Source organism: Podarcis bocagei (assembly GCF_964188305.1).
Source record: "Podarcis bocagei genome assembly, chromosome: 16".
Taxonomy (NCBI): domain Eukaryota; kingdom Metazoa; phylum Chordata; class Lepidosauria; order Squamata; family Lacertidae; genus Podarcis; species Podarcis bocagei.
This window is the reverse complement of record NC_138142.1, coordinates 28,933,791-28,948,634: the sequence shown is the minus strand read 5'-3', so window position 1 is coordinate 28,948,634 and position 14,844 is coordinate 28,933,791. Positions and strand designations below refer to the sequence as shown.

Below are 14,844 nucleotides of genomic sequence, written 5' to 3'. Positions count from 1 at the left end.
GCAGCCTCGGACACATGTTGTGATGAGAGGTCTGTCCTCATCGGCAGTCTGGCTGCAGCAGCTTGCCCCAGCTGGAGTTTGGGGCATGGGCAGCTCCACATGGAGCACATTGAAATAACTGAGGTTACCAGGGCTTGAACCACCATGGTGAAGAACGGTCATAGCTGGCATACCAGCCATAGCTGGTGAAACCTCCAGTGTGTGCTTTCTACTGATTCTGATGGTAGGACCCAAACCAGTGGATTCAAACATCGAGAAAGGAGATTCCGAATGAGCTTTCTGACAGTAAGATCTGTTCAGCAGTGGAATGGACTCCCTTGGAAGGTGGCCGATTCATGGGAGGGTTTTAAACAGTGATCAGATGAGCTGTGATTCTGGCATTGCAGCAGGGTTGGACTAGATGACTTTTGGGATTCCTTCCACCTCTGTGATTCTGGGACTGTCTTGTCAGTGCAGGTGGTACTGAGTTAGATGGACCTACGTTTTTGCAACTGCCTATATCCTTGCCTGTATGTTTGCCTTTGAGACTCTGGAAGGGGCAAATGTGCCAGCCACTTTAGGCCTGTAGCTGCTTGACAGATTGATTAGGACTCAGATGTGTGTCTGCATTGGAGGTGGGAGCGAGAACTCCTCATTTGCATGAAATTGGGAGCTTTTTCCGGAAGCAGCTGCCAGCGCAGGGTCTGGAGCTGACGTGGTGATGAATGGCAGCAGAGGGGTGGCATGGGAGGAATAGGAATGCTGCCTCACTCTGATGCCACATGCAGCCTTCGGCCATGCGGGGAAAGGCATGCAGCGGCCCTGCCTTCTCCTTGTCACTCTGCATGTTGGGGCCTTGTTGCTCACGCCATTGGGGGGGGGGGATATTGCTTTGCCTTGCTGAATAGATGCTGGTGTGTATGTCTGTGTCCTTGCCCATGCCCTGTGGAACAAGGGCACTCTGACATCAAGGGAGCTCTGTTTGCAGCCTAGGGCCAGGGAGAGAGGTGGGGCTGTGTCCTTTGACCCAGGGGACATGAGGGGCCAGTCCTAGGGACCAGGAAGTTCTTTGGGTCATTGCAAGAGAAAGCCCCAGGGCTGGATTCCGCCACTCTGCTTTCTTCATTGTCAGTTCTGGGTCGCTCAGCCATGTGTGTGTGCGTAACTCTGATCTGTCACACAAAGGTGACAGCGGTGGTTGCTTGCATGCAAAGTCAATGCACACTGGGTTCAGCACTCTGATCTGCACTGGATGTGTGCCTGTGGGCAGAAGGGGGCCTTTTCACAATTGCTCGCAGCCGACGAGTTTGCCCCTAAGAGCCTCCTTTAGCCCAGCCTTGCAAAGGAGTCCTCAGCAGCTACTGGACTTCAGTCATTCTGCGCAGCCTGCCTGTGCGCACAGACCAGTGCTAAGCTGCTACAAACTTCCCTGCCTGATCGCCTGGAGGCAATTGCTTAATCACCACAAGCAACCAGATGAGTGGCTGTTGACAGGCCTGCCTTAGCCTTTCCGTCTAACTTACAGTCGGGAAACATTCTCAGCTTCTCAGTGCACGCCTTACTTATTTATTGAACAAACGTGCATCCCACACCTTCGACCACTGGGAGTGTTCCCAGGGCAGTAAAGTATGGATTCTGCTCTGCTCTGATTGGGGAGGAGCATCATAGCTCTGTGGCAGAGTGTGTGCTTTGCAATGCGGAAGGTCTCAAGGGTTCAGTCCACAACAGAAGCATCTCCAGGTAGGGCTGGGAATGTCCCAAGCTTGAAGACCTAGAGGGCCGATGCTGCCAGTCAGAGTAGGTAATATTGAGGTACATGGACGAGTGGGCTGGCTCCCTTCGGAGGAGCTTCCCATGCTTTGGTGGTTCTTCCTCGACAGATTTCCACCCAAATATTCCTAGGCCTGTCTTCTGTCTTCCTCTGGGATGGGTGCTGGTCTTGGTGGTTTCCATGCAGAGTTCCTCTCAATCAAATGTGTTGCAATTTCAAGATGGTGGGGCAAGCTTTTTATTGAAGGGAAATTCCTCCCAGTCTCATTGACACCTGGGACAATGGGAAAGGAGGGGGTGGGTATTCCTGTTGGGCCCCCAGGCACCCACTCATACCCACTGACCTGCTTTGGGAAACTGGTCGGTTGGAGGAGAGGCCAGCCGTTGACTCTTGGTTTTGCTTCACTAACCCTTTTCCTTCCTGGAGCAGTTTTCGCTCACGCCTGATTCTTGCCGGCCGCAAACGCCACACGCCCCCCTCAAGGCTGCCTTGGTTTGCGTGGTTCTCCCCCCTCCCACTCCCACCCCCACATTTTTCTTGTTTTTAACCAGGAAAAAAAAAGCATTTTCTCTCATTGGGCGATGTGACTGTTTGCCCGAAATGCTTTTTTTTTTAATCCTCAAAGAAACCAAACTTCTTTTATTTTCTTCCCCTGTTCCCCTCTTGTTATGATTATTATTATTGCTTTGGTTTTGTCTGGCTCTGTCCGGGATTTTGAGTTTCTTCTCCTCTCTCCTTTCTGTTTGTTTCGGCATCCGACCCTCAAACCTTCCCCCTTCTCTATCTCCCGGGGGCCTGGATGTCTGTCACAAGTTAAAAAATGCTTTTAAATTGTGGCAAAGAGGGGAAAACCCTCCTTTTTTTCGTGCGTTTATATGACTCGTCTTTTTCTTTCTTTCTTTTTTTCTTTCCTTCCCCTTCAAGGTCCAGCTCACCTGACGCTAAACAGCCAAGGTATGGTCTTAAGTTTCTTTCCACAAATGAGTTTTTGATTTCCTCCTCCTCTTCCTCTCTCCATCTCTCTCTCCTTTGCCATCTCCTTCTCCATCTCCCTCCTTTGCGCTCTCTCTCTTTCTCTCTCTGATTTTTCTCCTCCAATCATCTGCTTGAACCATCTCATCATCCCGTGTTGGTTTCTGACATTGCCTCGATTTCTCGCTTATGCAGCTGGGAAAAGAAAAGAAAATGTTTTGGTTGTGTTTTATACATGAATGTTTATTAGAAAAGAAAAGGGGGGGAAACATGTTTCGGGGAGGAAGCCAAAGAAACTGCCTTTAATCTTGCGTCGCTGCTACAGAGCTTTGATGAACTGTGTGACTTATGCTGGTGATCTGATTATTACAAGCCCCATGTGGGGCTTGCTTCATTGATTGCTTCTGATGCCTTCTTGGGGATTCATCTGCTGGGGGGCACAAACTGGCATCCCTCACCCATGGCGCAGTGGGTCTGGGATGTGCCAGCTAAAGTGTGGCAGGAATTTGCTGCAGCCCTTATCCAGCCCTCCCCACCCCTTCCGCCCTGCTATCTGAACAAGTGCATTGGAAACCCCCCGGTGAGGGGGGTGGGCCAGGGGTGTACGAAGGGGGGGCGGGGGGCATTCCGCCCCAGGTGCCACCACTGGGGTGGGCTTCCCTCGGAACAAGCATTTTGGGGAGAGGGAGCCTGAGAGGAGCCCCTTGTTGGGTCACCCTGGTTTGAAAGAGAGGAGGCTTCCTTCTGCTCAGCTGAAAGGTGCCAATCGGGCTTGGCACCTCCTAAACTTTGTTGGCTGCCTGATGGAGTCCAGCAGGGAAGTGCTTTGCTTGTCATTTGCTGCTTTTGTGGGGACCAGGAGGCTTCTCTCTTTGTTCGCCCCTCTCTGATGAGAAAAGAATGGGCCACGCTCATATCCCCATGCACAAGGGGTGCATGGAGGAGGCTGTTTCAAAAAGGCCAACTCCTCTTCTGCTCCAGAGGAGAGGCAGCTCTCTGCCCAGAAGTTGTCATCCTCACTCCCATTTTTTTTTATCAGTGGTGGTCAATAGTAGCTCAAGGCTGTTGTGTGACCATCATGCTCTAAAGGGATGGGAAGTGAGAAACCCACAGTTGCCCTCCAGATGTGGCTGGAGCCCAACTCCCATCATCACCCCTAACCCATGCTGGTTTGTGGGGTTGATGGGAGTTGGATTCCAGCAATGTCTGGAGAGCCACATTTATCGCTCTTAAACAGTGTTGGGCTACTCTTGATGGTGTTGGACTACAATTCCCATCATGAACAGCCAGCTTAACCCAATGGGAAATGTAGTTTGGACTATCTAGAAAACCCAAGGTTGAATACCAGAGAGGGGCAACTGAGCAGTCAACCAGCCATAGTGCTCGCATTAAAGCACTCTTTGCTGGCTGTGGAAAAGCTTGTTGGTCCAAGGAGGTTAGACTTCTTAAAGAGACACGAGGGTAGCACCAATGAGGAGACAAGTTGCAGTCCATCCAGAAGGTGCCACATTTTTTTGAGATGACCTCCCAGTTCTCAGACTCTGTTCTTTCCCAATCTGGCATGACACCAGCTTTGTCCTTGATCTCTTGCTCTTCTTCTTACATTGGCCCAGTGTGGTTTGGAGTCAGGGAGCCTCCGAATGAAAGCCAGCAATGTTGTTAAGCTTCAGGGTGGGCTTCACACTCCGAAACATTAACCGTAATATCAATTAACCATAATGCAGGTGTGCTAGGAACGAGGGACAGCCCATACCCCCTTTCCTTTTGGTAAATGTTTAAAATAAATAGAAACCAAGCCCCAGGAGTGGAGTCTGAAAAGCACCATGGCTTGGGCCAGGTCTCTAGAGAAGGTGATTCAACAACCTCAGGGCCACCCAGACACATGTCATCCTTAGGCAGAGCCCACGACTGACAAGGCTTGCCCTGGCTTGAGGCTCCAAGCACCTCAGCCTGGACACCATTTTAATTTCTCACAAATTCCATAGTGACTGTCATTGTTCTTGGGCATTGTAGAGAATTTGGGTGGTGGCTGCGCCCAGTGTGCAACTGCTGCTCTTGGCAGGGTTACAGTGGTACCTCGGGTTACATACGCTTCAGGTTGCAGACTCGGCTAACCCAGAAATATTACCTCGGGTTAAGAACTTTGCTTCAGGATGAGAACAGAAATCGTGCATCAGCGCAGTAGCAGCAGGAGGCCCCATTAGCTAAAGTGGTGCTTCAGGTTAAGAACAGTTTCAGGTTAAGAACAGACCTCCAGAACGAATTAAGTTATTAACCCGAGGTACCACTGTACCGATGTAGAATGGGGTCCACTAGAGGTTTCTTTGGCCAAGGCCACCTTCAGACCAGGAGCTGACCCTGGAAGCTGCCACCACATCCCTGCACACATGTGCCCTTCTTTGAACCACGTTTGACTGAGAGGTGTGATGTCCTGGTCCGCTTTGGGGATCTGGATGATGCAGGGATCAACTGGACAACCCTAACGTAACGGGATTTATGGGCCAGAAAAGTCTTGCCAAAAATAGTTTCCTTTTTAAGTACCCTTTAGCTGCCCTTGGGCTGCCCTGTTGAACCACAATGCCCATCACCTCGGCATAGTGATAAACCAGAGTTGCTGGCTTATCATGGTGGCTTGGGAATGAGCTGTGCACATGGCTGGATCTCTCCTGTTCCTCCCCTCCCAGGGTTTGAACGGGAGGAACAAGCTAGGGAGGGTCAGTTAAGCATGGTTTCCTGTGGTGCCCCAATTCAGGATCAGTGCTTGTTTCTTCCCAATGAGCCGGGATCCAGCAGCCAGCAGCAAACCATGTTTCAGTCTGGCAAGAGATTCTGGTTTCTTGGAAGAGAAACAGACCAGGATCCCAGGTGTGGATGCTGTCTCAAGCCAAGTTTCACAATGGCTCCCTGAATTTGCTCTTGTGCTTACACCAGCAAATGAGGGGTTGGGGCGCCTGCACCAAATGATGCTTCAGATGCCGCATAATCCATGATAAACCAGCAATCCTGATTTATTGTATTGTGTGACTTTGATATGACCCATTTTGCGGGGAAGTATCAAGTTTTTTGTTGTTGCTTGTTTGGTTTTTTTATTAAATTTATAGACTGCTTCAAAGCATAAAGCCATCACAGTGGTGTACAGGGTAAAAACAGAGTAAAACACTGAAACACAAGCTCTGAAAGCAGTAGAATCAATTCAACAAGCTCTTAAAACAACAAAAGCATTTAATCAAATATAAAATTGATCTTCCATAAATGATCAAGTCATACCACAGGGAAAGCCTTCCTGAACAAAAATGTCTTCAGTAGATGCCTAAACTTCATCATGCTGTGTGCCTGCCTCACTTCAGCTAGTAATTGATTCCCAATTTCTAGTTCAGGCTAAGTGCCGATAGATAGATAGACAGACAGACAGACAGACAGACAGACAGACAGGCAAGACAGAAGTACTGTTTTGGGGGGACAGGAGGCAGGCAAGTGTGGAGGACTCCCTGCTCCTGAATGGGGTAACTGTGCCCCTGAAGGACCAGGTGCACAGCCTAGGAGTCATTTTGGACTCACAGTTGTCCATGGAGGCGCAGGTCAATTCTCTGTCCAGGACAGCTGTTTACCATCTCCATCTGGTACACAGGCTGAGACCCTATCTGCCCGTGGAAAGTCTCGCCAGAGCAGTGCATGCTCTAGTTATCTCTCGCTTGGACTACTGCAATGCGCTCTGTGTGGGGCTACCAGAAACCACAACTAATCCAGAATGCAGCAGCTAGACCGGTGACTGGGAGCGGCCACCGAGACCACATAACACCGGTCTTGAAAGACCTACATTGGCTCCCAGTACGTTTCCGACCCACAATTTAAAGTGTTGGTGCTGACCTTTAGAGCCCTAAACGGCCTCAGTCCAGTATACCTGAAGGAGCGTCTCCACCCACATCATTCTGCCCGGACACTGAGGTCCAGCGCCGAGGGCCTTCTGGCGGTTCCCTCGCTGCGGGAAGCCAAGTTACAGGGAACCAGGCAGAGGGCCTTCTCAGTAGTGGCACTTGCCCTGTGGAACGCCCTCCCACCAGATGTCAAAGAGAAAAACAACTATCAGACTTTTAGAAGACATCAGAAGGTAGCCCTGTTTAGGGAAACTTTTACTGTTTGATGGACTATTGTATTTTAATATTTTGTTGGAAGCCGTCCAGAGTGGCTGGGGAAACCCAGGCAGATGGGCGGGGTATAAATAATAAATTATTATTATTAGTAGTAGTATAGATGATAGATAGATACATACATGCCCACAAACACAAACACACAAGGCTGCACTGAGGCTGCCAGAAAACATACCACTGAGACTCGGTGCAGAATCCTAAGTCTGAAGATGGGATGGTGTGTACGGCCTCACTGGTCATCTTGGTGCTACCATGTCAAAGGTGCAAGGTCAAAGGCCTCTGCCACAAGTAGGATACCAGGTGCCATGCCCATCCATATCTTGGCTTAATGTGGATGGTGCCCCCCTAGTGCCCCTTTTAATTCCCCCTCATCCATGTAGTGGTCTGCTCCAGCTACTGGTGCCCCACATATTTTCCTCCCTAAAGCTGGAGGTTGCCTTTGCTCTGAAAATCCAAATTGGAGAGCTACATCAATTGCATAAGGCACTGTTTTCCAAAGTGTAGGTTTCAAAGGCTACACGGCATTAAATATATATATATATATATTTTACTTCATCATACTTATATTTACCTGCAGAAAACAATTCAAAGATAAAACAGTATTATTAAAACTACCCCCAAATTATCTTTTACCGAGAAGGGGTACATGATTATTGTAAGTTTGGGAAACAATGGCACAGGGACTCTCCAGAATTAGGGGAGAGAAAGTGTGGGACAGCAGCAGTTGGAGGGGAACCCCACACAGACATGGAGGAATTAAAAGAGGCACAAGGGGCTCACCATCCACATTGAGCCGAATTATGGATAGCACCCTTGATGCAGGAAGTCAGCCCTATTGGAGGAAACATAGTATTTCTCTGGATAATAACCAGGTGTGGCTTTGGGTGACTCTCCAGGACAGGGGAGGAGAACCGCCTTGGTCAGGTGTTGTTCTGGCTCCAGCTACTCTCAACCTCAGCCTGCATAGCCAGAAAGCTATAAATGAAGGATATCTGTGAGATCCTGAAGGATGGGGGCCTCAGGAGTGAGCTGCCATCCTGGCACATGTGACTTAGCAGATGGTTGCAATTGTTTTAGATGGATTAACTTTAGTTTTATGTTCGAATGTTTCCTTGTTTGTTTTCCAAATACGTCAGTGACCCTGGGATATCTCTCACGACGGAAATCACATAAATGGGGTCCTCTTTTGTCGAGTAATGAAGCCAGAGGCTTCCCTCTAACTGTCCTGGCTTTCCAGGGGCACCAGCTACAGGAGGGCTTGGGGCTTCCTCTGCTGATGGGCCTTCTCCGGGCAGCAGCGCCAAGCGGCCAAAGAGCCACCATTTTAAATTTTGCTCCATGCCCCAGTGTCGCTCAAGGGCATTGTGGGAAATTTAAAATGGCAGCTGCTCAAACTTGTCCAACCAGCATTGCAGGGGAGGCCCAGGGCAAGAGGCTGTCCTGCGGGAGCCCTGCTAGGGGGCTGGCGCTCCAGCAGGTCCCTACCCCAGCCCACAATGATCCTCGAAATTCTATTATTTTTTTTAAATAAATTTTTATTAGGATTTTCTCATTTTTTTAAGACAAACAAAACATAAACATACATGTCAACACTACACACAAAAAACACATATAATTTTAAAACCTTATTTTCTTAACCACTTTCCCGGACTTCCCCCACCACCCCTTCTTGCATCCCCATTCCCCATTCTCCCCCCCCCCTTCCCCTGGTTTCGATCCCCAAAAATTGTCCTTCAATCTATCAGTTCTCAGCCTGGATCTATCACGCCCGAGGCCCTTAAATCTCTCTCAGTCCCTTTCAGCCGGTTTTGTTGACAGTCCTTTATGTTGAACATCAGATCTTGGAGCATCTTTGACCCAATAGGGTCTGTATTTTTTCCAACCAGTCCTCCATATTTAAGGAAAGAGTCCGGATCCTGCTTCTTGTTCTTTCTCAGCCCAAGTTTCCCAAATGTCCCAAACTTTCCAGTCTTCACCTTGATCAAATTTGTAATCCATAAGTCTTCCGGACTCCCCATAGGGAGAAATCCCCAAGCTTCACTCTCCATTTCAAGCCAAATTTCTGACTTCCAAATTTTTTCTTCTTTGTGTGCTAGCTTAACAGGCCTCTGGTTGTTCTTTTTCAGTTGCATCATTTCTGCTCCTCCTTCACATTCCTCCGAAACAGCACATATGTCTTGTTTTCCAGCTGTAGATTTTTCTTGAGTCGAGTCCACTACTTCAGCAGATGTGTTTATTTTAGAGCTCAAGGATATGAGATTCATAGACATAACATCACTCTGCTCTTGCAGTTTTCCCAGGAACTCAAACACCCTGTCCAACTCTGCTTGTAATTTTCCATCTGCAGCCATTGTAATGTCCCAAGTCCCCTCTAGAGGGATTTTGGTTAGTAAGTGTTCTTTCTCCAACAATCAGGTTATTTTGTTGTTATTGCCTCTCTAATTTTAAAAGCTTAGAGTCCAATATAACAAAAGTAACCGACACAAGTAGCAAAAACAGAATTTCCTGACTTTGACAGCTCAGTTGACAGCTGTCCAACTCTGTAGATATCTTCACAGGCTCCCTCACGGGTCGCTCCCGGATCGGGGGGGGGGGGGTTACACTTCCTTCTAACAATCAGTTCTAATCCTCCAGTAATAAACTTATCGATCCAAGTCGTGAAATTAAGAGTTTTATCCCGAAGAGAAAAAGACAGTCTCTCGATCTTAGTTTTTTAATCCTTGCTTTAAGATGTCTGCAAGGGGGGGAGGCGGACTTCCTTTTGGCACTTCCCCCGGTCGTACCGAATTCAAAGTAAATTTTTAATTCCAAATTCCGTATTACTCACGGGTTGTCACTTTTGGAGTCCGAATAATCAAGGAAAGAAGTCAGCGCTCTCCAGCTATGGCTTGCGGCTTCACTCCGTGGAAGAAGCGGTCTACTCACAGCACCACGCCGCTCTCCGCCACCCGCTCCGAAGCCTTGAAAAAAAAGGCTTCTTTGCAGGTCGGAGGGGGCGCAAATGGTGCCCGCCGAGTCACCAAGTCCACAGGCATCCGCGCCTGTGGTATCTGAGGGTCCCCGCGCCGCCGCCGCGGCAGGACCCCTCTTCCACTGAGCCGATTCCCTCCGGAGCTCGGAGGGAATCCGCCATTTGCTGTTCGCGCTAACCCGGAAGTCTGATCCTCGAAATTCTAGGCCCCTGGAGTTGGATATTCTTTTGCTAGGGGTACTTGTTCCCTCTTTGACCTTGGAAATGACAGTAAACCAGGTTCAGAGCTGTAGGGTTGGCATGAAGAGATTACAGAGGGGAAATGAGCCACTTCCATGTACAGGGTGTCAGGGTCACATCCGCCACCGGGTGTTTAAAACACTATGATACTGCTTTAAATAGTAATGGCTTCTTCCCCCAAAGAATCATGGGAACTGTAGTTTGTTATGAGCGCTGATAATTGTTAGGAGTCCCCCTTCATTTCCCTCACAGAGCTCCAATTCCCAGAGTGGTTTAACAGTCAATCCCTCTTCACAGGGAACTCTGGGAAACAACAACTCCCAGGATTCTTTGCAGGAAGATATTATTCATTTCCCCCCATTGCATTTATATACTGCTTTCCTGCAAAGCCACCCAATATGGTTTACAATTTTAAAGTACCACAGCAAATGATAAATAACATTTAAAATGGGGAAGGAGGGACAGTCCGACGGGAGCAGGTCCTGATTTTGTCGGGGATGCTCTTCACAATCAATCAATTGGTGTTTAGGGTTTAATTAGGTATTAATAATGATAATAGTAATAATTAGAAACAGACAATGTATTTAAAAACGCAAACAACAACACAGCCGATGAAAAGTTCCCAAAGAAGAAGATCAGGGCCAAAAATAATAATAAAAAAGCGAAACACCAGATCAGGTAGTTAGCCAGACCTTCAGAACTATGTTTTTTTTTTTTTTTGCTGGTTTTGAAACACTGCCAGAATGGAAGCCAAATGAATTTCTTGGGGCAGGGAATTTGCGAGCTGTTCCTGGATTGCTGAGGGTGCATGTGTCACTATGTTCTTCCACTCCAGGGATGGGCCATATGACTCAGCAGCCCTTGGGCCCAATTCAGAAAATCCCCTGTAAGCCATGAGTTCAGACATCTGGCAAGATCGATCTGTTCCTCTTCCTGCAGTTTGCTGAACTGGGAGAGGGATGGCAGAAAAGGGGGCTTCAGCCCTGCCCACTGCTTCCAAGAGGCCCTCAACAGACTCTTCTGGAGGGGATGTGGCCCTCAAGAGAAAAAACGTTGTCCATCCCTGCTCTTTTACCATCTGGATAGCTCAGGTTGTCATCAAGGGCAGCCCCGTGACTGCTTGTTTTGCAGCAGTCTAACTTGAAGGTTGTGAAGGAAGGAATGGTGGTTGCTGGTTTCACAAAGAAAGAGTAGCAGCCAATTTATTTGAATGCATATGTGCCCCACTCCCCCAGAGCTCAATGTGACCTTTGTGGCCAACTGAGATTTTGAATCCAGGTCTCCCAAGCCCAGCCCATTCTCCACAATGATAGACAGGTGTCAGGAGCCATTGAAAAGCATTTCAGTACTCTAGCCCCGGTGCTGGATCCAGCAGGTGAGGGGTGGCGCTCCATGGCAGGTCACCTGCCTGGTATGCGGAAGGGCACACTTATATTATTATTATTATTATTATTATTATTATTATTATTATTATTATTATTGAATCATAGAATTAGAAGGGGGCACAAGGGTCATCTAGTCCAACCCCCTGCAATGTGGGACTCCTTTGCCCAATGTGGGGCTTGAACCCACAACCTTGACATTAAGAGACTCGTGCTGTACCAACTGATCTATCCTAGCTGTCAAAACCTCAGGGAGGGAAACATAAAATTCACCAACACGGTTGCCCCCAGAGTGTACTATCCTCTCATTACACAGCTGTGCTACTGATCTTTTAAACACCTCTTTCAGTATGTTGGGACTTGTGGTCCAGCAATAGCCTGAGAGCCACCAGGGGAAACCCAAAGGCAGCATATCAGTGCTTTAGCAAGCAAACCCACTGATCATAGAATTGTTGAGCTGGAAGGGGGACCAGAGAGTCATTGAGTCGAACCCCCTGCAGTGCAGGAATCACATGCTCCTCCCTTGCTGTCTGTTCCTGCCAGCCCAGAGCAGGGACTGGGCCAGTGACCCTCCTGCTACTCCAGCAAGGGAACAGCTCAGCTACCCTGAGGCCTGGCTGGGGGAAGGGCCGTAGCTCAGAGGTAGAGCATCTGCTTTGCATGCGGAAGGTCCCACCTTGAATCCCTGCTGGCATTTCTCAAGTAGGACTGGCAGAGAATCATTGAGCTGGAAGGGACCCTGTGGATCATCTAGTTCAATCCTCTTCAATGCAGGAATATGCAGCTGTCCCATACGGGGATCGAACCTACAACCTTGGCATTATCAGCACCATGCTCTAACCAACTGCGCTATCCACTTGGGCAGGCATAGGCAAACTCGGCCCTCCAGATGTTTTGGGACTACAACTCCCATTCCCTACGTCGGCTCCTAATGCTCCCCCTGTGCGTAAGCAACGCAGCCATACGACTAGAATTGAAGATCGCATCCTTAGAAACTTGCCTGTGGAAGCAAGTCTTCAATTATTGGTTATCATTGTGGCATAGATTACCAGACCATTATCTTGTCCAATGCTTATGGCGAGATGAATTCTCCAGCCTTTGGACTAGTAGAATTCACGCCAAACTCTTGAGCTATGGAATCTCTCCCTTAGATTCCCTAAAACTAGATCAAATCACTGCTCAAAGACTGATCCGCCAAAGACTGGATGACATCGATTTACAGCGAAATTATTCGCTGGGGGGAGGTGTTTGTTCGCCCCAGAACATTGGTATCACTTTAACTTACTGCGTTCCATCATACCTCTCCTCCCTTTCGACTGTTGCTCACAGGCTGGCCTTCACCAAAGCGAGGTTTAACGTTTTTCCCTCCAATGTCCTGAGACATAGATTCTCAAAGGGCCAAGCCTCCGCCATGTGTGTATGTGATAAGGAGACGCCGGAGTCGCTTCAGCACATTATGTTTACTTGCCCCTTGTTTAATGTGCCACGGGCAAATTTGTTGGGACCAATCATACAGAAGCTAGAGGGTACCCCACCAAAATTCCATCTTGCCCAAATCCTGCAGGATAAGGATATCCATACGACCCTGAGAGTGGCTAGGTTTCTGGTCGCTGTCCTTACCCAAAAGCGCTGCCAAGGTGCACTACAAGCTAATTAAGGCGCACTATGTCATTCCATCTTACAGTATTTTATTGTTATAGTGATGTTTTAGCGACTGTTTTTTCCCACGTGCACAAGCTGTTATTTATGTCTTGTTTTTTATCTGTATGGGCCTATGGCCGTAATAAATATCTATTCTATTCTATTCAACTCCCATTATCCCTAGCTAACAGGACCAGTGGTCAGGGATGATGGGAATTGTAGTCCCAAAAAACATCTGGAGGGCCAAGTTTGCCTATGCCTGCACTTGAGGATAAAGAGATCTGCATTTGAAGCCATGTTTCAGCTATGCAAGGTCACTCTAGAGTCATAGAATTGTAAGGTACCACAAGGGTCATCTAGTCCAACTCCCTGCAATGCAGGCATTGTTTGCCCAACATGGGGCTCAAACCCACGACCCAACCCTGCTTGAAACGCTGGAGAGCTGCTGCCAGCCAGTGTAGACAATATTGAGCTAGAGGGACCTCATGATCTGACTCAGCATAAGGCGGCTTTCAATGTTCCTTTGTAAGGCTTGGTGATCCACCTGCCTCCCGCCCTGAGCTCTGACACCAACAATTAAGATGCACAGGCTGAGAGTGTCTATGGCAGCCCCTGCCAACCCTGCCTTTTGCTGGAGCCCAGCAGGTCTGGATCCAGAGAACGTCATAGTGCTTGGTTCCTCCTCCCAGGTAGGGAGAGGCGGCCTCTGCCTGCCAAGGAAGCACAGTGTGTCCATTGCTCCTTTGACAGAGGTGCAGCATCGCCAGGGGTTGATGAGTCGGGTCCTATGAAGAACCACTGACATCCCATGGCATTATGGTCTCCAGGGGGGCATTAACTTCCGCTTCTGTCAAGTAAAGATGCTTCCTTCTGGCCCCGGTAAAGTGCTTCTTCTTGGAGAAACGTTCATCAGTCTCAGGGTCTGGACAATAGCTTCACCTATGCTGGTTGGATTCCTGCAGTTTTCTCTGTTTGGGGCTACGGTTGAGGAGGGTGCAGCTGGTGTGGAACGCAACAGCTAGGTTGATTTGGGGGGGCAAATTGTCACTTGCATATAACACCCTGCTTGTGAGATTTGCACTGCCTGCCAATCTGCTGCAGGGCCAAGTTCAAGGGGTTGGTAGTAACACATAAGGTTCAATACAGCTTAGGACCAGGTTACTGGAAGTTCCACCTTTTTCCTTATACACACGCAGTGAGTCATTGCCTTCTGCTGGAGAGCTTCTCCTTCAAATCCCCAGAATATCAGAAGCCCATTCCCCAGTGACTTGGAGCAGGGCTTTTAGTGTGGCTGCCCCTGTTCTGGGTAAGAGCAGCCCTGCTGAGATACGACAGGCGCCCACGACCTGCACTTTCCAGAAACAATTGAAAATGTTTTTGTTCCAGCAATCTTTCATAGCTGGTTGCGGAGGGTCTCTGCCAGGGGTTTCTACTTTGCAGTGTTTACTTGCTGTTATTTTCTGTGTTTTTAACTTATTTTGTACATTGCTTTGAGAATGTGTGGCAGGTGATTAAATAATAAATAAAGAAATACTTGCATTCTCCATCCCTTTCTAGAGATGTGAAGGCCCTGAATTATTGTTTTTTTTGGGGGGGCGTGTTTTTCTCCACCCTCCCCACCAAAAAGCATTTTGTTTGCTTTTTCCTGAAAAACCGGGGGGAGGGGGAATGGATGATGAAATATTTTCTTTTAGAATGATGAACAAAACCTTTAAGATGAGGTGTTCATATATTTAGTCC

At 48.4% G+C, this 14,844-nt stretch overlaps 1 protein-coding gene across 29 annotated transcripts in view; it reads left to right on the top strand.

The window, feature by feature from the left end:
• Window positions 1–14,844, top strand: part of NRXN2 (neurexin 2) — a 355,283-nt gene that overhangs the window by 105,140 nt on the left and 235,299 nt on the right. For 21 of the 29 annotated variants that reach the window (XM_081173998.1, XM_081174002.1, XM_081173997.1 and 18 more), the window contains one exon: window positions 2,675–2,704. The exons of the other annotated variants lie outside the window; for them this stretch is intronic. In XM_081173998.1, coding sequence (XP_081030124.1) covers window positions 2,675–2,704 — 30 coding nt within the window. The remainder of the gene's footprint in view (window positions 1–2,674; window positions 2,705–14,844) is intronic. 29 annotated transcript variants of the gene reach the window in all.